Below are 17,606 nucleotides of genomic sequence, written 5' to 3' on the forward strand. Positions count from 1 at the left end.
AGTCCCGTTATTATTTATTATTAACGTGCGACCTAAAGACAGAAAATGTCAAAGCTTGATTTGAGGGTTGGTCCCATTCACAAATCAACAGCATGGCAAGATTGAGAACACCAATGTGCTTGAAAGTACTTCTACATCACACGCGTCAATGGCTCAGGTTTTAAATGTACTGAATACTGAGTGCAATCACTGGAGTCTCGTGCATAGTATTCATCCTATTAAGTTGCAAATACAGTACATTTTGGCATGACTTGTAGAAGTGGTATACAGACCCAAAAATAAGCTAGGAATAGATCAAATTAACAATATTAATGTTATGTTATTTGGCATTTATATAGCGCTCTATATATCATTGGTATGACCTCAAAGCACTGGTAGGTTGAACGCCCTCTAGAACCCTAGTTCTGGTCAGTAGAGAGAGATGGTGTCGTAGGGTGCGTGGGTGCACCAGATGTGTGCAGCTGATGAAATTGCCGGGCGGTAGCTGCATCCTAGCGTTAGGTGTGGTGCTGGATATATCAGTTGGATGTGTGCAGTCTGGTGGGTGGACATCCAGACTGGGCTTCTGGCTGCGTTAGGCCTGAAGGACGCATATGTGAGCAACTAGGCCGGAATGTGCTTGGCTAGTTGCGTTTTATTAGGGTGATGAGGTGTTGAGGGGGTGGTATTCGTATGTGAACAGCTTGGCCGAATTAATCAGGGGTATAGCTGTGCTCTATTTGAATGATGGGTGTATAGTACAGAGTAAGCGTAGTGATGTGATATGATGGTTATCTTTGGAGCGCGCAAGACTAGGGGACAGGATGGCACAGAGACAGGGGTCTGGGCGGATACGGATATATAGCAACAGCATGTGGAACAGGGAGGCAGGGTACACAGTGATACACGTGGGGGTCATGTTAACATTTACATTTGTATTTCTATCCAGATGCAAAGGCTACTGTTCACAGCTCCACCCAAGTGTGGGACATGCCAACATTTGCATTTCTATCTACAAGCGACTCAGGCTAACGTTCACAATCCTGTCAGGATCTGGCGCAGGCCAATGTTCACTGTTCTAACCGAGGACTATTAATTTCACCCACTTCACCCATTCCACCCTTTCTTCCACTTCACCCATTCGACCCCGTTTTCCAGTCCACCCTTTCTTCCGGTCCACCCCATCCACCTCGTCCATCCCATCCACCTTATCCACTCGATCTACTCCACCCGGTTCATCCACTCCATATATTCCGTCCATTTCAACCTCCCCATCAATTCCATCCACTCCACGCATTCCCTCCCATCCGCCACTCCACCCACCTCATCCACTACATCTATTTCATTCATTACATTCATCTGCCTCATCTATTCCCTCCACTCGGTCAAATCCATCCCTTCCATCAATCGATCGTTATCAAATCTGTATACTCCCTCCATTTCATCCACCTCTTCCGTTTCGTTCTTCTGTTCAATCCATTCCATCTGTTTCATACATCCATTCTATCCTCTACGTCCACTCCCTCCCTCGATCGATTCCACTTACTCTGTTCCATCCGTTTCATTCGTTCCATCCATTTATCCATCCATCCGTTTTATCCAACTGTAACCATCCATCCATTACATCAATTGCACGCACATCATCCACTTCCATCCATTCCATCTATACATTCTATATACACATTCCATCCATTGCATTTGTCAACGCCCTGTACATATCTTCCAATCATTCCACATGCATCCACGCCATTCATTCCATCCACTCGTCCTACATGTGTCCATCCACTCCATCCCTCCATGCCATCCATCTGTTTTTTTTTCTTTGTATCTATTGCGTCAATCCATTCCATCCAGCATCCATTCCATCGATCCCCTTCATCCATCCGTCCACACATTCTGCTCCATCCATTCCATCCATCCACTCCTCCACCATTCCACTCGTCTGTCCGATCCATCCTTCCATCCATCCACTCAATCCATCAGTTCTATTAATTTTGTCTATTCTCTCTAGTTCATCCACTCTATAAACATAGCCTCGATTCAATCCAAATGTATCTGTGCCATACTTTCAATCACTTCATTTCACATGCATCCATCAGCTCCATTCATTCCATCCACTCCATCCGTTCGTTCGTTCGTTCGTTCGTTCGTTCGTTCACTCACTCCATTCGTCACTCCATACATGCATCCAGAGCCATTTTGTCAATCCATTCCTCGATCATTCCATCCATCTATTGCCTCAATCCATTCCCTTCATCCACTCCATCCATCTTATCCAGTGGGTAGGATCAGAGGTCACTGAACACCTGGTAGAGAGATTCATTGTGTATTTAATCATTGGGCTGTTGGGAGTTCAGACATATCTTTAGGGTTGTCGTTATGGAAAAAGCCAGGTTTTTAGAAATTTGCAGACTGTCATAGTCTTGGGTGTGTCAGTGAAGCGGAAGGCAGTTCCACAGAGTTGGGGCTAATGCTGAAAAAGAGGATCCTCCGATCCTGACAGAGTTGGGATCACTAAAAGGAGGCCACAGCTTGATTTTAGGGTGTGGGGTGGGTGGTAAGGTTTTAGCTCATCTTGCAGGTATAGAGGGCCGGTCTTGTGCACTGCATGACGAGTGATACACAGTCTTGAAAGTGGCCCTTTGCCCAACAGGGAGCCAGTGGAGGGTTCTGAGAGCTGTGGTCTCTTGGACCCAGGGCTAGTAGCATTTTAGCTGCAGCGCTTTGCACTCTTTGGAGTTTATTAAGGTGGTATGCCGGGACTCCTAGGTAAAGGGAGTTGGCATGGTCCAGTCTCGACATTACAATGGATATAACAGCGGCAAGTCTGTTCGGGAAGGAGAGGTAGGGGAAAATGCGCCTGAGGATTTTGAGATGGTAGTGACATGATTTAGATACGTTGTTGATCTGTCGGGAGAGGGTTAGGCCAGAGTCCATAGTGCATCCAAGGTTTTTTACTGTGATGGAGGGGGTGGGTGGTTGGCCCATGGAAGGGGGCCAGGGGAGTGGGTGAGGGAGAAGCTCGGTGTTGCCACATATCATGATTTCGGTTTTAGTGGGGTTTAGGAGGAGGTGGTTTGTAGTCATCCAACGGTCGATATCTAGGAGGCAGGCTGCGAGTTGGAGTTTGGGTTGTGCAGTTTAAGGATGATTTGGGTATCGTCGGCATAGTTGTAGCACAGGATATTGTGCAGGCGGATGATTACAGGGAGGGTGGACATATAGAGGTTGAATAGGAGGGCTGAGAGACATTCGCCTTCCGGCACTCCAGTAATAAACGGGGCAAGCAGCCGAGGCAAAAAGGGAGAGGAGGGTCGTTTCCCGTTGTTGAGGAAGGAGGCGATCCATAAAATTAATTAAATAAAGATATGGTACTCTCAGTAGTGTCCACCATATAGAAGTGTTCACCATATAGAGTATGACAAAGTGTTTGTGGCGCAGAATGAAGACTGGCTCTCAGTTAACTGAGGGATTACAACAGGCAGGTGCTAAACTTCATGTCCACAGATGCTACACAAAACAAGTGACACCTGAATGCATATGTGCTTTAAACGATATCTACATCACACACTTGTCCTCAAAGTGTGCCACCATGAGAAGTGGCCAGGGCATTCCGGTGCTTCTAACCAGAGGTGTTGCTAGGTTAGAAAAAGATCTGGGGCTACACTAATATCACGAATGTCAGGACACAGGGCTAGCTAGCCTTTACTAGCCCGAGCTTCTATCCGGGGCTACAACCAAAAGACTTGGGGCTAAAGGCCTCTCAACCCCGCCGCCCCCGAACAACGCCTCTGCTTCTAACCAAGTTAAATGACAAGTAGCCACCTGGTGGTGAAGTGATATACAGCATCAAGGAAGGCTAATGTTGGTGTCCATCAGAGATAGTGCCAAGATGTCTTAGTCAGAAGGCTGACTAAAAGGGTGATATGAAAAAACATTGCTGTGAGGAATTCGACCATCCGTATGGTGGGGGTGAGCTTGCCTGTGCTTTTTTAAAATGTTTAGTTAAAGGAATGAAAGTTGACCTACATCAGAAAAATGTGTGGGGCTAATCCACACACATTTTCCTATGCTCGCACTACAACAAACGCATAGACCAATGTACTCTGAGTTGACACAGCCTACAGGTGCAGTCCACCTGTCATATTTAGTTGGAATGTGACAACAAGGAGTGCACAATACCATCTCCAGGAATAGGGAGTACCAACCTTCCCCCTGCCGTGGCCAGCCTGAAAGGCTCCATGGATCCGCCCAGCTATTTTTTAAGACCCTTCAGCAGCTGGTGGCAGCGATTAACATACCATAAGAAGGTACTTCAAACATGCCCACATGGAGCTTGGCTGCTGGGGTTAAAGCAGACAGGAAACCCAACAACCTTTCATATGTAACTATGTGAACCTGAAGCCAGCTCCCGCCTTCAGTATCAATGACAGGTAACTGTCATGTCTGGGACTGTTTACAGTAGGCCACCCCGCTAGCGGACCCCATTCATAAGGTACGAGAATGTGGTTTGCAGGAGCCAGAGACTGGTCTTGGTGCAGTTTCAAGGGAGACCTGCCGCTTTAACAGGGACCACATAGGGAGGACCATTTACCAGAGAGACTCTTTGAACACAAAAGATGGGTGGGACTTAAGTGAGTGAGCCCAGAGCTCTTTCTGTTGAGAGAAGCGTTACACCATTTTAGTTCTGGGGCACATCTTGTTCCCATTTTCAAGCCTTTAGCTTTGACGTTGCAAAGCACTCTAGTTAGGACCTCACGCATACAGGAGATTGCCGGTAGGGACACCAGGATTGGTTCATTAAGGTAGTCTTTGTCTACACCAATCATTGTGGCCCAATTGGCTTTAAAAAAGGAGGGCCAAGCCCCTCTTTTGGCAGATCATCTGAAGACTTCCCAAGAAGTAAGAAAGGGGAACTCAACCTTGGACTCTGGCTGAAAGTACAGTCTGCCTTACATCTTCCACCAGTGAAGGAAGGCCAGGATATCCTAAGAGGGAAGCAAGATCCCTCCCCTAAATATCTCCCAGGAACAAAGGGAGATACAGAACTCAGAAGACCCTCCACAACCGGTACTCAGCTAGCACACAACGTGCCCTGCCAGGATATGCAGAAAGCCTACTGGATAGGGAATGCTAGAAGGTCTCTGAACCTCCAACCAAGACAGCTGCCTGTCACACACTCCTCAGCTTTGACCCGTCCGCCTTAATGGCCACAAGCCCCTTGAAGAAGTTGGGAGAAATGCTGCATCAAGCCTCTGCCGACATCTGATTGACATCTGGTTGCCTTCCCTCTCGCCTCCCTGGACGCCCTCCCACCCGATTGGCGGCCTTGCTGCTGTGTGTTTAGTACTATGGGGCCCCGAGTCCCAGACTCGCTTCTTTCCTCGTACTGATTGCAGGTGAGGAAACTGCTGGCAGAGCCCCTCATGGGCTTAAATTGTGTTTTCTTGTTTAAAAGTTTATTTTTGCCTATTTTTACTGTGCCACGAGCGTTGTTGGTCTCCCTCTACCTCCCTCCCTCCCCTGCTTCCAGATCCTCGTTGCCTTCCCTCCCGCCGCCCTGCCCGCCCCCTACACCCGATTGGCGGCCTTTACTGTCCCTCCCTGGGCAGCCCTCTGCCCGGCAGCACCTGCAACTAAAAGCCCCTAGGCAAAGGGCAGCTCCCATAGAGGCGGCTCCTGGTTGTGTCTGCAGGTGTCCGCAGGGGAAGCCAGTTGCCAGCCATCTACCAGGGTAGACCTGCACGCTACCCTGCTTACCCCTGTCCACCTAGCAGGCTCTCAAACTTGGGTGTTTTTTTCTCCTGTTTTTAAAATTGCATTGAGATAGTCCTTTATATTGGAGTGTCTGTCATCTTGCGCAATTGTTCAACCTGTCTCGCCTCCCTCGGTCTTGTCTGCCTGCACCCTGCCCTGTTTCCTTCCCTAGTGTTCTCCCCTTCTCTTCGCTCCTCTATGGTGCTCTCTGTGTTTGCTATTTTCCCAACTGCTTCTCTATCGACTATCCTGTTCTCACTAAATCTGGGAAGAAGTTTAAAAAAAAGGACATCTTGGTCCCCAACCCAGGCCTCTCTATTGCGGACACCTATAACAGTGCCTCTTTCAGGCAAACTGTCACCGACATCCTCTTTGCCGTTCCCTCACCAGAACTATGGATCCCACATATGATCTCTGTGCTCTCTCCTTGCTCTTCTGCTCCCATTAATGGTGGCAACCGGTGGGATGTCCTCCTGTCCTCCTTCCACACTCTTAAGTCATCATTAATGTTTATGTGAATGGTACTGTCTTGGTCCAAGGCCCTCAAGCCAAACTTATCCTCTTCGATGGACCCTCCCAAGCCTCATCAATTTCCTTTCTTCTCTTGCTGTCACGGCAGCCCCCTCCACGGCTTCCTCGCCACCCCCTGCTGCCTCCCCCTTGTTTTCCTTGCCCTCTCCACCTTCCCTTTCTACCCCCCCTAGTGCTTCTTCTACTACATCTCCGCAGGGCGTCCCCAGAAGTCTTTCAAGGACAGCAAAAAGACAGTAACCTTCTCCATATTGCCACTCTTAACTCTCGCTGAGCTGTCCAACACTCCTCCGACATCTGCTGCCTTCTGGAGGAACTTGACCTCGATGTCCTCGGTCTCACTGAGACATGGTTCACAGCCAGCTCTGTCACGAGCTTTGACACTCTCCTCCCCGACGGCTACAAGATCCTCTCTGCGCCCAGGTCCAACCGTTCCAGAGGGGGTCTAGCCCTGATCTTCCCAGAGTGCATTCCTGTCTCTGTCATTTCTATGCAGGCATACTCCTCTTTCAAATGCCTTGTGTGTGTTTTTTTTCTCCTTCTCTCACTCACTCACTCACACACACCTGGTCAGATCTCCTCCTTCCTTTCTGAGTGGGCAGACCGCTCCTCTTCCCTCCTTGTCTAGAGGACTCAACTCCTCCTTCTTGGAGACTTCAACATCCACCTGGATGCTTCCTGTCCTTCCTCTGGACTCTTGTGACCTTTGCGACTCTCTATTCTCCCCTCTGGCCCGACTCTCTCTGCAGGGCACACTCTGGATGTACTAAACTCCTCAGACCTTCCCCTTCCTATCCCTCTCACCACTCCTCTCTCCTGGAGTGATCACTTTCTCCTTTCCTACCAGCTCACCATCTCTACCGCTCAGGCCAAGCCAACTCCATCATTGCCACCCACCTTCTTGGTCATCTGACCCATGAAGCGCGTGTCAGTTGAGGCTTTTGCCGGCACTTGCTCACCCTCCCCCCATCCCCTTTTGGCTGACTCCCACCCTGATACAGCCCTTTCCCTGCTCCACTCTTCTATATCTGATAGTCTCAATGTTCTTGACCCTGTCATGAGGATCCGCCTGAAGCACAAAGCCAAGTGCAACTTCTGGTACGACTCAGACTTCGTCACCCTTAAATGCAAGTGCAGGATGGCTGAGAGGAAACTGCGTGCTTCATATACATCCTCTGACAAACTGGCCAGCCGCCTGCTCCAGGCAATACCGGCTCCCTGTCCTCACCAAGAAGAGAGCTTACATCCAAGCCCGCATCTCTGCAGCATCTAACAATTCGGCTGAACGCTAAAATCTGCAAGGAACTGGCCAATCCTGCTGCAGTCTCTACCTCTCCTGTCCCTTCTCAGGCCCTCTGCACAGCACTGGCTTCTCATTTCATCTCTAAAACTCAGGACATCCTGTCCGCTCTGTCCTCCTCCCTCTACTCCCTGCTCTTCCTCTGGCCCTTCGGCCACCTCTCCTCCCTCCTTCTCTGCCTTTCCCCTGTTCTCCCCAGACAAGGTTTCTCGACAAGCCTGATCTATTAAAGTCTCGTCAAAACAGGTTCATCCCTGTTCCTCCAAAACCATCAAGGACCACATTGACTCCCTGGCTCCTGCCCTGGCCGGCTTCTGCAACCACTCCTTCGCCACTGGAGCCTTCCCTTCCCCCATGAAGCACTCCCTTCTTAAACCCTCTGCCGACCCATCCTGCCCAGTTAACTATCGCCCAATCTCCATCACTCCTTTCCTGGCCAATCTCTAGGAAAAGCTGGCCATCTCCCAGCTCAATCTTCACACTGAATCTGTTGATTGTCTCAACGATCATCAGTCTGGCTTCAGAGCAGCCAGAAGCATGGAAACTGCTCTCCTGAACATCCGTGAAGACCTGCTCTCCAACCTTTATTCCAACATTCTCTGCGTCCTCATCTTACTTGATCACTCCACTGCCTTTTACACTGTCAACCATGCCATCCTGCTCAACAGTCTCCGTGATAACCTGGGCATCACCAGTCAGGCCCTGGCGTGGCTGACTTCTGCCTCTCTGATCGACCCTCCCAGGTTCAACTTGGGTGCTTCCTCTCCTCTATCTCTACATGTGGTGTTCCCAGGGGGTCTAACCTCTCTCCCTGGCTGTTCAATCAATACCTGGCACTTTTTGCCCACTGCATTTCCACGCTCTGTCCCAACTCCCAGTGCTATGTGGATGACACTCAGCTAATTTTCAGGCTACCCTCAGCCACCTCTTCTCCCTCTCTCATCTCAGACTGTCCGCCATCCAGGAGTGGTGTGCCACCAATGATCTCTGCCTTAATGCCAGTAAGACCGAGATTCTCCTCATCGGCACACCCACTCCCTCCTTTCCCGTCACTCTCTGGCCGGCCTCTCTTGGCCCTCTTCCCCGAGGGTTTTAGCCTCAGAGGTGGGAGAAGGGTCATCTTCGACTCCACACTCTCCTCACATCTCTGACGTCTCTAAGAAGACACACTACCAGCTGCACCTCTTCAGAGGTGTCCTTCCTTTCCTATGCTTCCCCCAGAAGCTCACTGTCTCCAGAGCTCTGGTTCTCTCTAGGCTGGATATTGCAACAGCCTCTTTCTAAATCTGCCTGCTTCTACTCTCTGCCCCTCATCCAGAACAGGACTGCGAGACTCCTTGACCTCAAGCCCAGGGATCGTATCTCTCCAGGACTGAAATCTCTGCACTGGCTCCCAGTAGCTGCGAGGATCAAGTTCAAAACCCTCTGCATTGTCCACAAGGCCTTCTGGGGCATGGGGTCTCAATATCTTAAACTCTCCTCTAAAAGATCTTCCTTCTCTGGCTGTTCGCTCATCCGCCTCCATCTTTCTCAGGATCAGTCACTTCTCCAAGCAACGAGTTGGTGGTAGATCTTTCTTCGGCAGAGGCCTCCCTCTGGAACAGCCTCCCTGAAACTTGAGGTGAATCATCTCCGGTTCCGGAAGCATCTCAAAACCTCTCTCTTTGCCTCTGCTTTTTCTCCATCTCTCCCCTGCTAACTTCCTGGCTGATACTGAAACTACACTGGTTACCTGGCCACCCTCTGATCCCGGGCCCAGGTCCTCTCCCCTGCCAGTCGCACACCTGCACTGCCTCACTGGCAACCCCTGCACTTGGGGACTGCTTTTCTGTACCCCTACAGTCCCACTACCAGCACTTGACACCTGATGTCTGCACTCACCCTTTCACTTGCCACCTGCTGGCCGTACTTTTACTTATTGTTTATTCTATTATCCCATGTACTGCACTGTCCGTGCTCCCCCCCCGCACTTCCTCCTTCCCATGCACTTGCGCAATCTGAATGACACCTAGCCTAGTAGGATTGCTGTCAGTCTTCCCTCTGTTCCCCCTCCCTTGCCTCATCGCGTCTTGAAACACTTGTGTACAGGCACGTACGTTGTAAATGCCATATTATATATCTGCCTTAAAGGACATTTTCGAGCCAGTTAAGTTCCTCGAACCGCAAGCGACGGCAACACTGACCATTGTCAAGCCAATGCTGCCGCTTAAAGACATCGGAGACGTCTCGCACAGTGCTTCAGAATCGCTGATCAGCATGGAGACAATTCCTGACCCTGAGCCACTGTATAGGCTGCAGCCGTTCGTCCAGCTTTGATCGCCAAACTGTTGCGCCGCCCGATACCGACAGCCACTCCTGCCTCGAACTCACGGAAGTCTACAAAGCGCCCTGAAGACGACTAGACTGTCAAACATCTACAGCACAAGGTACATTGTGGTTCTGTCCCCCTGGTCTTTCCCAGAAGGCCCCTAGAGACATTTTGAAGAGCCATTGACCCCTTAGTGCTAAAGTCAAGAAACCTTACTAAACGGTTGTGGTTATTAACCATACCGACTGCCTTCCTGCAAGTATCCAGAGTGCATCCCTTTTCCTTTTTAAAACAGTCGGCCGTCTTCTTTCCTTTACAGGGTGGGTCGTAGTTCGTAGTGTTGGGATAAATAAAGTAGATATTTGTAATACAACCTTGACTGGACACTCCTTTTATTGCATTTTCGCTGTGTTGCATCTAACCAACGATCCACAACCTTTCGGAGATAAACCTGCTGTTCTGTCCACGTTACCAAAAATTGGACAAGGAGGTTTATAATTTGCTTCTTATTCCACGTTTTGGCATATTAGAGGTGTGTGGCCGATTGATGGTTTAGAAACTATATTCACCCCTGGATCACTGGTAAACCGGAAGTTCATTCATCACAATTGCTCATGCATATTGGAGACTAATCAGTCAGGGACTTTCCAGCTTCTTGTTTCGTCGGAGGCTCAGCCTTAAAGCTTTATTCTTTTTACATGTTTAATGTTTGCAGTGAAACGAAGCAGACTTAATGATTCCTCCAGTTTCACAGTCCCAATGTCCTCTGCAGCTGCATTAAATAGGAGGCTAGAGGTCCCTCCCATTTCGCTTAAGTCTCTCTGATAGTTTTTCTCTCTTCTCTTTTCTTCCAATGTGATAGTTTTCTAGTTCCTAAATAGGATCAAACCGAGGACAGGAGACACTATTGTTCCCTGGGTTGTTGGGTATGATGCCCCTCTGAAAGCAGAGACAGGAAGGGACATCACGTTTCCCCTCTCCCATGCAAAAGCTACATGATTTAGGTGGATGGGGAAGCTATGATCTCTCACAGCAGGTCTACCATGGCCAGGTTTAGTTGTTCCGTGTGGGTATTTGGGCGAGTAGTGGTTGCAGCATAGGTCTAAAATCATACTTTATCTTCACTGCATTAGCTTGGTTGGTAGTCTGTTTATGCAGTATATTTGCAATGTTGTGTGGTTGGTTTGAGGGTGGTTCATAACACACCCCTTTGCAAATCGTTTTTTAATGCCACAGATAGAAATTGGTTCTACCAGAACTGCTTTGGTGAAGATTTAGAAGAGCCTTTGGATAGACTGCTCTCTAGTAGGTCTTCTCTGTACATAGGACATTCCAGCAAAGGAAGTTCCGGACAGAAACATTCAGTGGGAGTCCTGGTTTACAAACGGCCCTGTATTCATTGGAGAACTGATCTCTAGAAAGAGTGTAGTCTCTTTCGGGACTCTCTACAGAAGACTACTTAGCAGAGACCACAACCTATGCAGACGGACCAGGTTGATACCGTTATCCTCCTCCATATCAAAGATGACTATGGAGCAAGTGCCCCCACCTTAGTGTCACGATGAAAGTGCATACAGTTAGTCCAAGTTTGAATGTGCAGTCAAATTACAAATAAGTCAAGCCATCAATAAAATGCACAAGGTAAGCTGGGGTGACCCATCTCATCAGCAGCTTGTTTGATGAAGGTGGTGCCTTGGTGGTATTAAGTAGGAGAACATCCAGCCTGTGTTTTATAGGAAGAAGTTAAACTCAGTGGCTCAACTGTCCTACTTCATGACCTTACCTCTCTCAAAGCGTTCCAGCAGTAAAAGGTCTGAATCTTTGGTTTACAGCATGGTTGACTCAAACGCTAGAAAGCATCACTTACCAACTAAGCAATACAGAATTATTTCAGGGAGGTCTGTCGACTAATGTACAAACAGCTTTTGGGAGGTTTATTCAGCCTGCATTTAAAATACTGCATCAATGAAATATTCTAATCTTGAAGACATGCATATATATTAAATGTGTTGGGGGCAGAGGGGGTGGAGTACTCTGCTCATTTTGCAATGTATTTAGCTCTTTCATTTCGTACAGGCCTAGGATATTGCTTTTTTAGTGCAAATTGTCCCCCAACTCTCACATTTACAACAGCGCCATAGAACCAATAAATATATTGTTTGGAAAATATACAGAATATGATGCTTCAGCCAATCAAGCATTTAGGAAAACTATCAGTATTGGGAGAAACTAACAACATTGGCTGAGAAAACGTGCACAGTCAAACCAGACTACTTAGCACAGCAGATGCTATTGCTAGCTCAACAATGACATCAGATAATTGACAAAACCAAAGCAAGAGTACTATTGAATGAACGCATTGTAGAGGTGCTCAGATTGCGAGGAAGTGGCCACTAATATGTTCTGCATAGCCACAGAAATTAGGAGGTGTTGCTCACACCTATCCGAATGCAGGAGTGGGCCAGAAAACGTGGCAGAAAGTGAATACGGATGGCTATAATCCTTCTCAGATTGCTAGTACTTGCAGGTAAGTCGCCCCAGTTACCCAAAGTGGATTCAGTACACACAATGTGGAAAAGTGTCCAAAACGAAGAACAAAAAGATCCAAGTCACATATTGGCTTCCACGCAAATTGACGAAAAATAAAGCACTGTTACAGAGGATCAAATCGTAAAGAGCTCTCTAGCAGCTAGGCATTAGTCACAACGGTATAACTGTGTGCTGGTCACAGGCTAAAGGAAAGGCTAAGCTATTCAGAACCTTGACCACGGTACTGAAAACAGATGAAGAAAGTCAGCCATTTTCAGGCTCCTAAAGTAAAAATACTGAACTACACGAATTAGATGGGTACTCTCCGGGCAAGCTGCTGCTTTGGCGGGTAGTGAACGCACCCCAACTGCCCATCCATTATAGTTGCCTAAGCCCCCATAGCATCACATATGTCAATCAAACAGAGACAATACGAGTGAGACAGAGGGCAAGTCAATACTGCAAGTAGGAGAATGAGCGCTAATAAGAAATTGGTACCCAAAGGCAAATGTTGTGAATGCCCTTGCAAACTACACAATTCTTAAGTGACTGCCACCAACGGGGCCTCAGTGACCCCAGTATATCAACTTGGGAAGGAGGAAATCAGATTATGAAGTCAGGAACTGTCAATGAACCATACACTCATCCCTCCTATCATCAATGTATTGACACCAGAGTTCATACCAATGTGAAGCCCATCAGTGACAAGACAAACAGTGCAACCTTTGACCATAGCTATAAGCATCTGTGTGGTTCCAAGACTGTGGCCCTCATTAGGAGTTAGCTGGTCCGGAAATGAGGTGTTGTTCCAGACCAGCTCTCTCCGAGTCTGCCAGTAGGGGCTGTGAACTAACGGCAAGCCTGACCTGCCAGGAGTTCAGCACGGTCACCATTACTAATGGTGCTGGTGCGTCAGTGTTCCCAGGGGACTAGGACTCCATGAGAATGGGAACTTACTGTTCCACCGCTGGCCGTAATATCGGCAGTGGCGGAAATGGTAAGCCGAGGTTGCCGGTACTACTGGCAACCTACCGGCAACCTCATAAGGAGGGCCTGTATATCCTACATTTTGCGTTATGGTATGTTGCTGGAACTTAGACCACACACCAAAGCCATTTGCATGGTCTCCAGGTGCGCTGGAGAATCTGAAAGAGATGGGGCCGAGTTAGGCAAAAGTGTAGAGAGGGAAAATGCGAGATAGCTTTGCTGTGGACTTGACCGGAGCTCTGTTTCTAGGTGTTCCGCATCAAGAGAGCAGGGGATTTACGTGCAGAAGAGACACGCATGCTGATGGTGCTAGGATACATTGGCCGTGGCAGTGTTATGTAAGCTAGTTGTAGACTTGTAGAGTTTTCTTGTTTGATCTCCGTTAGAATGGATATTAAAAATGGTATGTTAAGGCTTACAGTTGATCTGTGGATAGTGTGTTTGAACCTAGAAGTTGAGAATGTGGAAGCAGGTAAATTAATGGAGGGCCTTGTGGGCAAACTTGAAGCATTCATCAGAACAGTCAGGGAGCAAACACAGGAGGGCAAAAATGTGGTGGAGAAAAGAGTAAAATTAGAGTGGGACACCAGTTAAACGACTAAGAAGGGTATGAAGGGGCTATGGATCACGGTATAGATTTTGGAAGGGATGTTCTGAGTAGATGGAAGACTGGAACTACAAACGTGTGAATTGGCGATGCGCATAGTGCGGCAATAGCATATCTGTGTAAGCCGTTTAAAAGCAAATGAGGCTTTTCACCTAGAGACCCAGTAACTGCATGCTGGTGAAATAAGGACTTCTTTAACAGAGATGGGTACAGTGTGTAGTGACCAGTTCAGATCTTCATGCTCCAGCGGTCCATCTACAACGTCACTCCTATTTGCAGACTTCAGAAAAGCAACGGTAGAGCTGGGCTATTACATACATGAACTAATGTCTTAATTGCAAAAAGGCTTCTCGTTTATCGTGTTTTGCTATTTCTGGGAGATGTGGGACATATGAAGCTTCCATTTCAGTGACAGGTGAGGTAAATTACGTCGTTCTGGCACATTTTGCATAACTGTACACATTGTATGGCTATTGCAAGCCGTACAGGACTCCCTTGTGTTCAGGGAAATGCAGTCCATGCTTTTTATACGTGCATGCTTCTTATTTTAACGTTGTCATGTTATGTTACAGGGCCATCATAGGAGTTTGCATTTCGCACGGAGTGATCGTTATTGCCATATTTCGGGTGATAAAAATAACTTTTAAACACGCCGACCGGTTATGCAAAAATGCAGCATTCTATGCATATCTAAAGCGTATGTACAAAATCGAAATTCGTGGTCGTGACACACTTCGTGAATGCTACACAGGAAGAGTGCGTCGACATTATTTCGAAAGTCATACAGAACAAGTTGAAAATAGGCACCATTAAAGAGGGCAAATAAAAACAGCTCGTGTGATTTATACAATAACTTGGTCGTTTAAAATGTTGTATGCTTTAACTGAGCAGTTTAGCGACGGACAGCAAAATGACGCATCAGCATTCTGAGTGAGCAGCACGCCAAGAACTTCAAGCAGTGGGTATTACTTTTTCTGACTTTACTGGCTGTTGACTTCACGTGTCTACTTATTGAAGTTACCATTGTGTTTCATTTATAAGTTGTTCTAAGACATGTGGAAGTTTCAAGGGCAAATTCAGAGAACACTTGCTATTGTATGGGGGAAGGGTAGCCAAGCTCAGTGCTTTTTCAAAGGACACTGTCAAAGCTCTTGCGTTCTGAAAGTGAAACAGAGCCACACTGTGTTGCGCTTTTGTAGAGGGGGGTGAGCAGAGTCCCGTGCCCTCTGCCCCCGGCTGATCGTTGCAGCAAGCAACAGCCCAGTTAATTGGATTAGGGCCTGGCCCTGGTCCAGCTGCTGTGCTGTGTCCCTGCAGGCCGTGCTCCCCGTGCGGCGGCTGTGCCTGCCTGCCTGCGCGCGCGCGCTGCTCCCGGTCTCTTACTTCTGCTTGCTCTCTAGTAGAATCCCACGGAAGCTCTGTTGCCCGCACTGGAAGCTCACCACCAGTGTGCCGTCCACGACCTGTTCCAGCAGCACGGGGATCAAGGAGCCGGCCAGCAGCTCCCCCGCTCGGCGGCACCCCGCCACCGCCTCCTCTTCCATGGGCCGCCCGGGTAGTGAGGCGACAGGTCACCCCGTTGCCGGCCTCAGCCCGCCCCCTCCTCCTCCTCCTTTACTGCGCTGAAGCCTAGACCGCTCTTCGGGACACTTGCATCGGGCGGGGCGGTGACGTCACGGAGGCGAGGTACGACGTGTGCTCCCAGGGTGGGGGTGCAGGTTGTTGTGCGGGGAATCCTGCAACACGTTGCTGCTAGGAAGAGCCAAAGAGAGAGAGATGTTCTCTAGGGACCTGCCGCCTCATTATTCGTACCTCTGTGAGCATTCACTGAACCTCAGGTATTAAAACACCATCAGCACGGCACCAAAAAAATTTCACCAGCGCCACTCGAAATATCGTTCCCAGAGCGTCACGGTTTTGTGAAATAAACTAGACCCAATGTTGTTAGCGTTTGAGAAAGCATGATCGGCTTGTGTGCGTTTTGAGCACACCTATATGAGGCTGCCCGACTACTCATTGTTGACATAACCAACAGATAGCTGTGGACACAATAAATAATATATAAAACATTTTGTTTTGCCAACCGCATGATACTAGTCCATTGCTTCAATTGTAAAACTCTCACTGTGGTTTAGGGTAGAACCACTTTACTAGATGTGCAGCTGGCATCTGATTTGACTCTGGTCAAGGTTTAGTGCACTGGTCTACCAGAACACAAGGACGACAGCAGAGCCCCTTTTTTTTAGGTTCGTCATGACACTCATCCTTCAAGGGGCAACAAGCCCGCCCTAAGGCCCACACTTAAAAGGGCCATACACAACATCCCTCCTTTAATATAACCAGAAAAACCACACCACACAAAACAGCAACCCTCTACTGGGGTCCAACGTATGGTGCATTCCAGTCCGCACACCACTACTATACTACAAGATCACTGCAAACTACGGGTGCATTCTAGTCCGCACACCACGGGGCCCGACAGCAGGCACTAGGGATCGATCAGAAAATGCCTGGCTCAAACTGGCTGCTTGCGCTGCTGCAGGACAGAAAGAACACGATTTCCTCCTCTTCTTCCTCAGCCTAGTCAAACAGTCCCCTCCTCTGCTCTTCAGCCACTTGGACCGTCGCCACTCTGGGGGACTTTCTCCCTGCGCCCTCCTTTGACACACTGCCAATGCCCCGACCAGGCTGGTCGGGGTTGGGGCTGGGCACACCCGTGCAAAATGATCCACCTTCCTGCACCTCCCACAGATGTGTCCTTTGGCCGGGCACTCCTGTGCGTGTGGGAGGTCCCACCCCCACTGATGGCATATGGCTGCCCCTGGGTCTCTCCATGGCGAATCCCCTCTTCTCGTTGGCCTACCTCCTTGCCACTTGCTGACGGCTGACACCTCCTCCAACACGACCCTTTGCATGGGGGCTTCCAGCTTCAGCTGTTGCCTGGAGATGCCCATGGCCGAGGCACGCACCTCCTCCAACTCTTGTGCGCAACTGAGTTATAGTATCCGGTCGAGGGTTAGCGCTGGGTCCCTGAGGACTTGTTCCCACAGCTTAGATGAGCTACAGCCATAGATGACATGTGCCCTAATCTCGTCCTCCTCATAGTTAACCAGCGCGCAGGACAACGCAATGCCACGCAGCTTTGCATGAAACGCGTCAAGGCTCTCCCCTTCCTCTTGCTTCGCACACCTCATTCTGAACCGTTCATAGTCCCTGTTGACCAGGGGTCTGAAATACTCATTCAGTGCTGCGATGGCTGCGCCATACGACTGGTCTATGGGCCGCAGGTTCCTAAACAACCTCTGGACGGCCAGGTCAGCTGAGTACAGTAGGGTAGTATGTTTCGCCCTTTCCTTGACTTCCACCACCTCAAAATACAGCTCCAGGTTTTCTACCCACGCCGTCCACCGGGGTCCTAGACTGGCAGGTGCACCCACCAAGTCGAAGTGATGCAAGGGCGCCAACTGCCCACCATGTCGACGCACCACCTCATTTTCCTCATCTGCCATGATGGTTGTCGGGAGCGCCGCAGAAAGCGCTCACTTTTGAAGGACCTCACCCGGACTGACTGACCAGTGTGGAAGTCCTTGAGGGCGCACAAGCACTCC

The 17,606-nt window shown here is 49.0% G+C and overlaps 1 protein-coding gene across 1 annotated transcript in view; it reads right to left on the reverse strand.

Annotated features, from left to right (window-relative positions):
• Positions 1-15,811, reverse strand: part of PWWP2B (PWWP domain containing 2B) — a 140,953-nt gene extending 125,142 nt beyond the window's left edge. Inside the window, exon 1 of the mRNA XM_069611414.1 lies at positions 15,382-15,811. Coding sequence (XP_069467515.1) covers positions 15,382-15,542 — 161 coding nt within the window. The 5' untranslated portion in view covers positions 15,543-15,811. The remainder of the gene's footprint in view (positions 1-15,381) is intronic.
• Positions 15,812-17,606: the final 1,795 nt, after the last annotated feature.

The sequence above is a fragment of the Ambystoma mexicanum genome, chromosome 8 (assembly GCF_040938575.1).
Source record: "Ambystoma mexicanum isolate Mex_15411 chromosome 8, UKY_AmexF1_1, whole genome shotgun sequence".
Lineage (NCBI taxonomy): Eukaryota > Metazoa > Chordata > Amphibia > Caudata > Ambystomatidae > Ambystoma > Ambystoma mexicanum.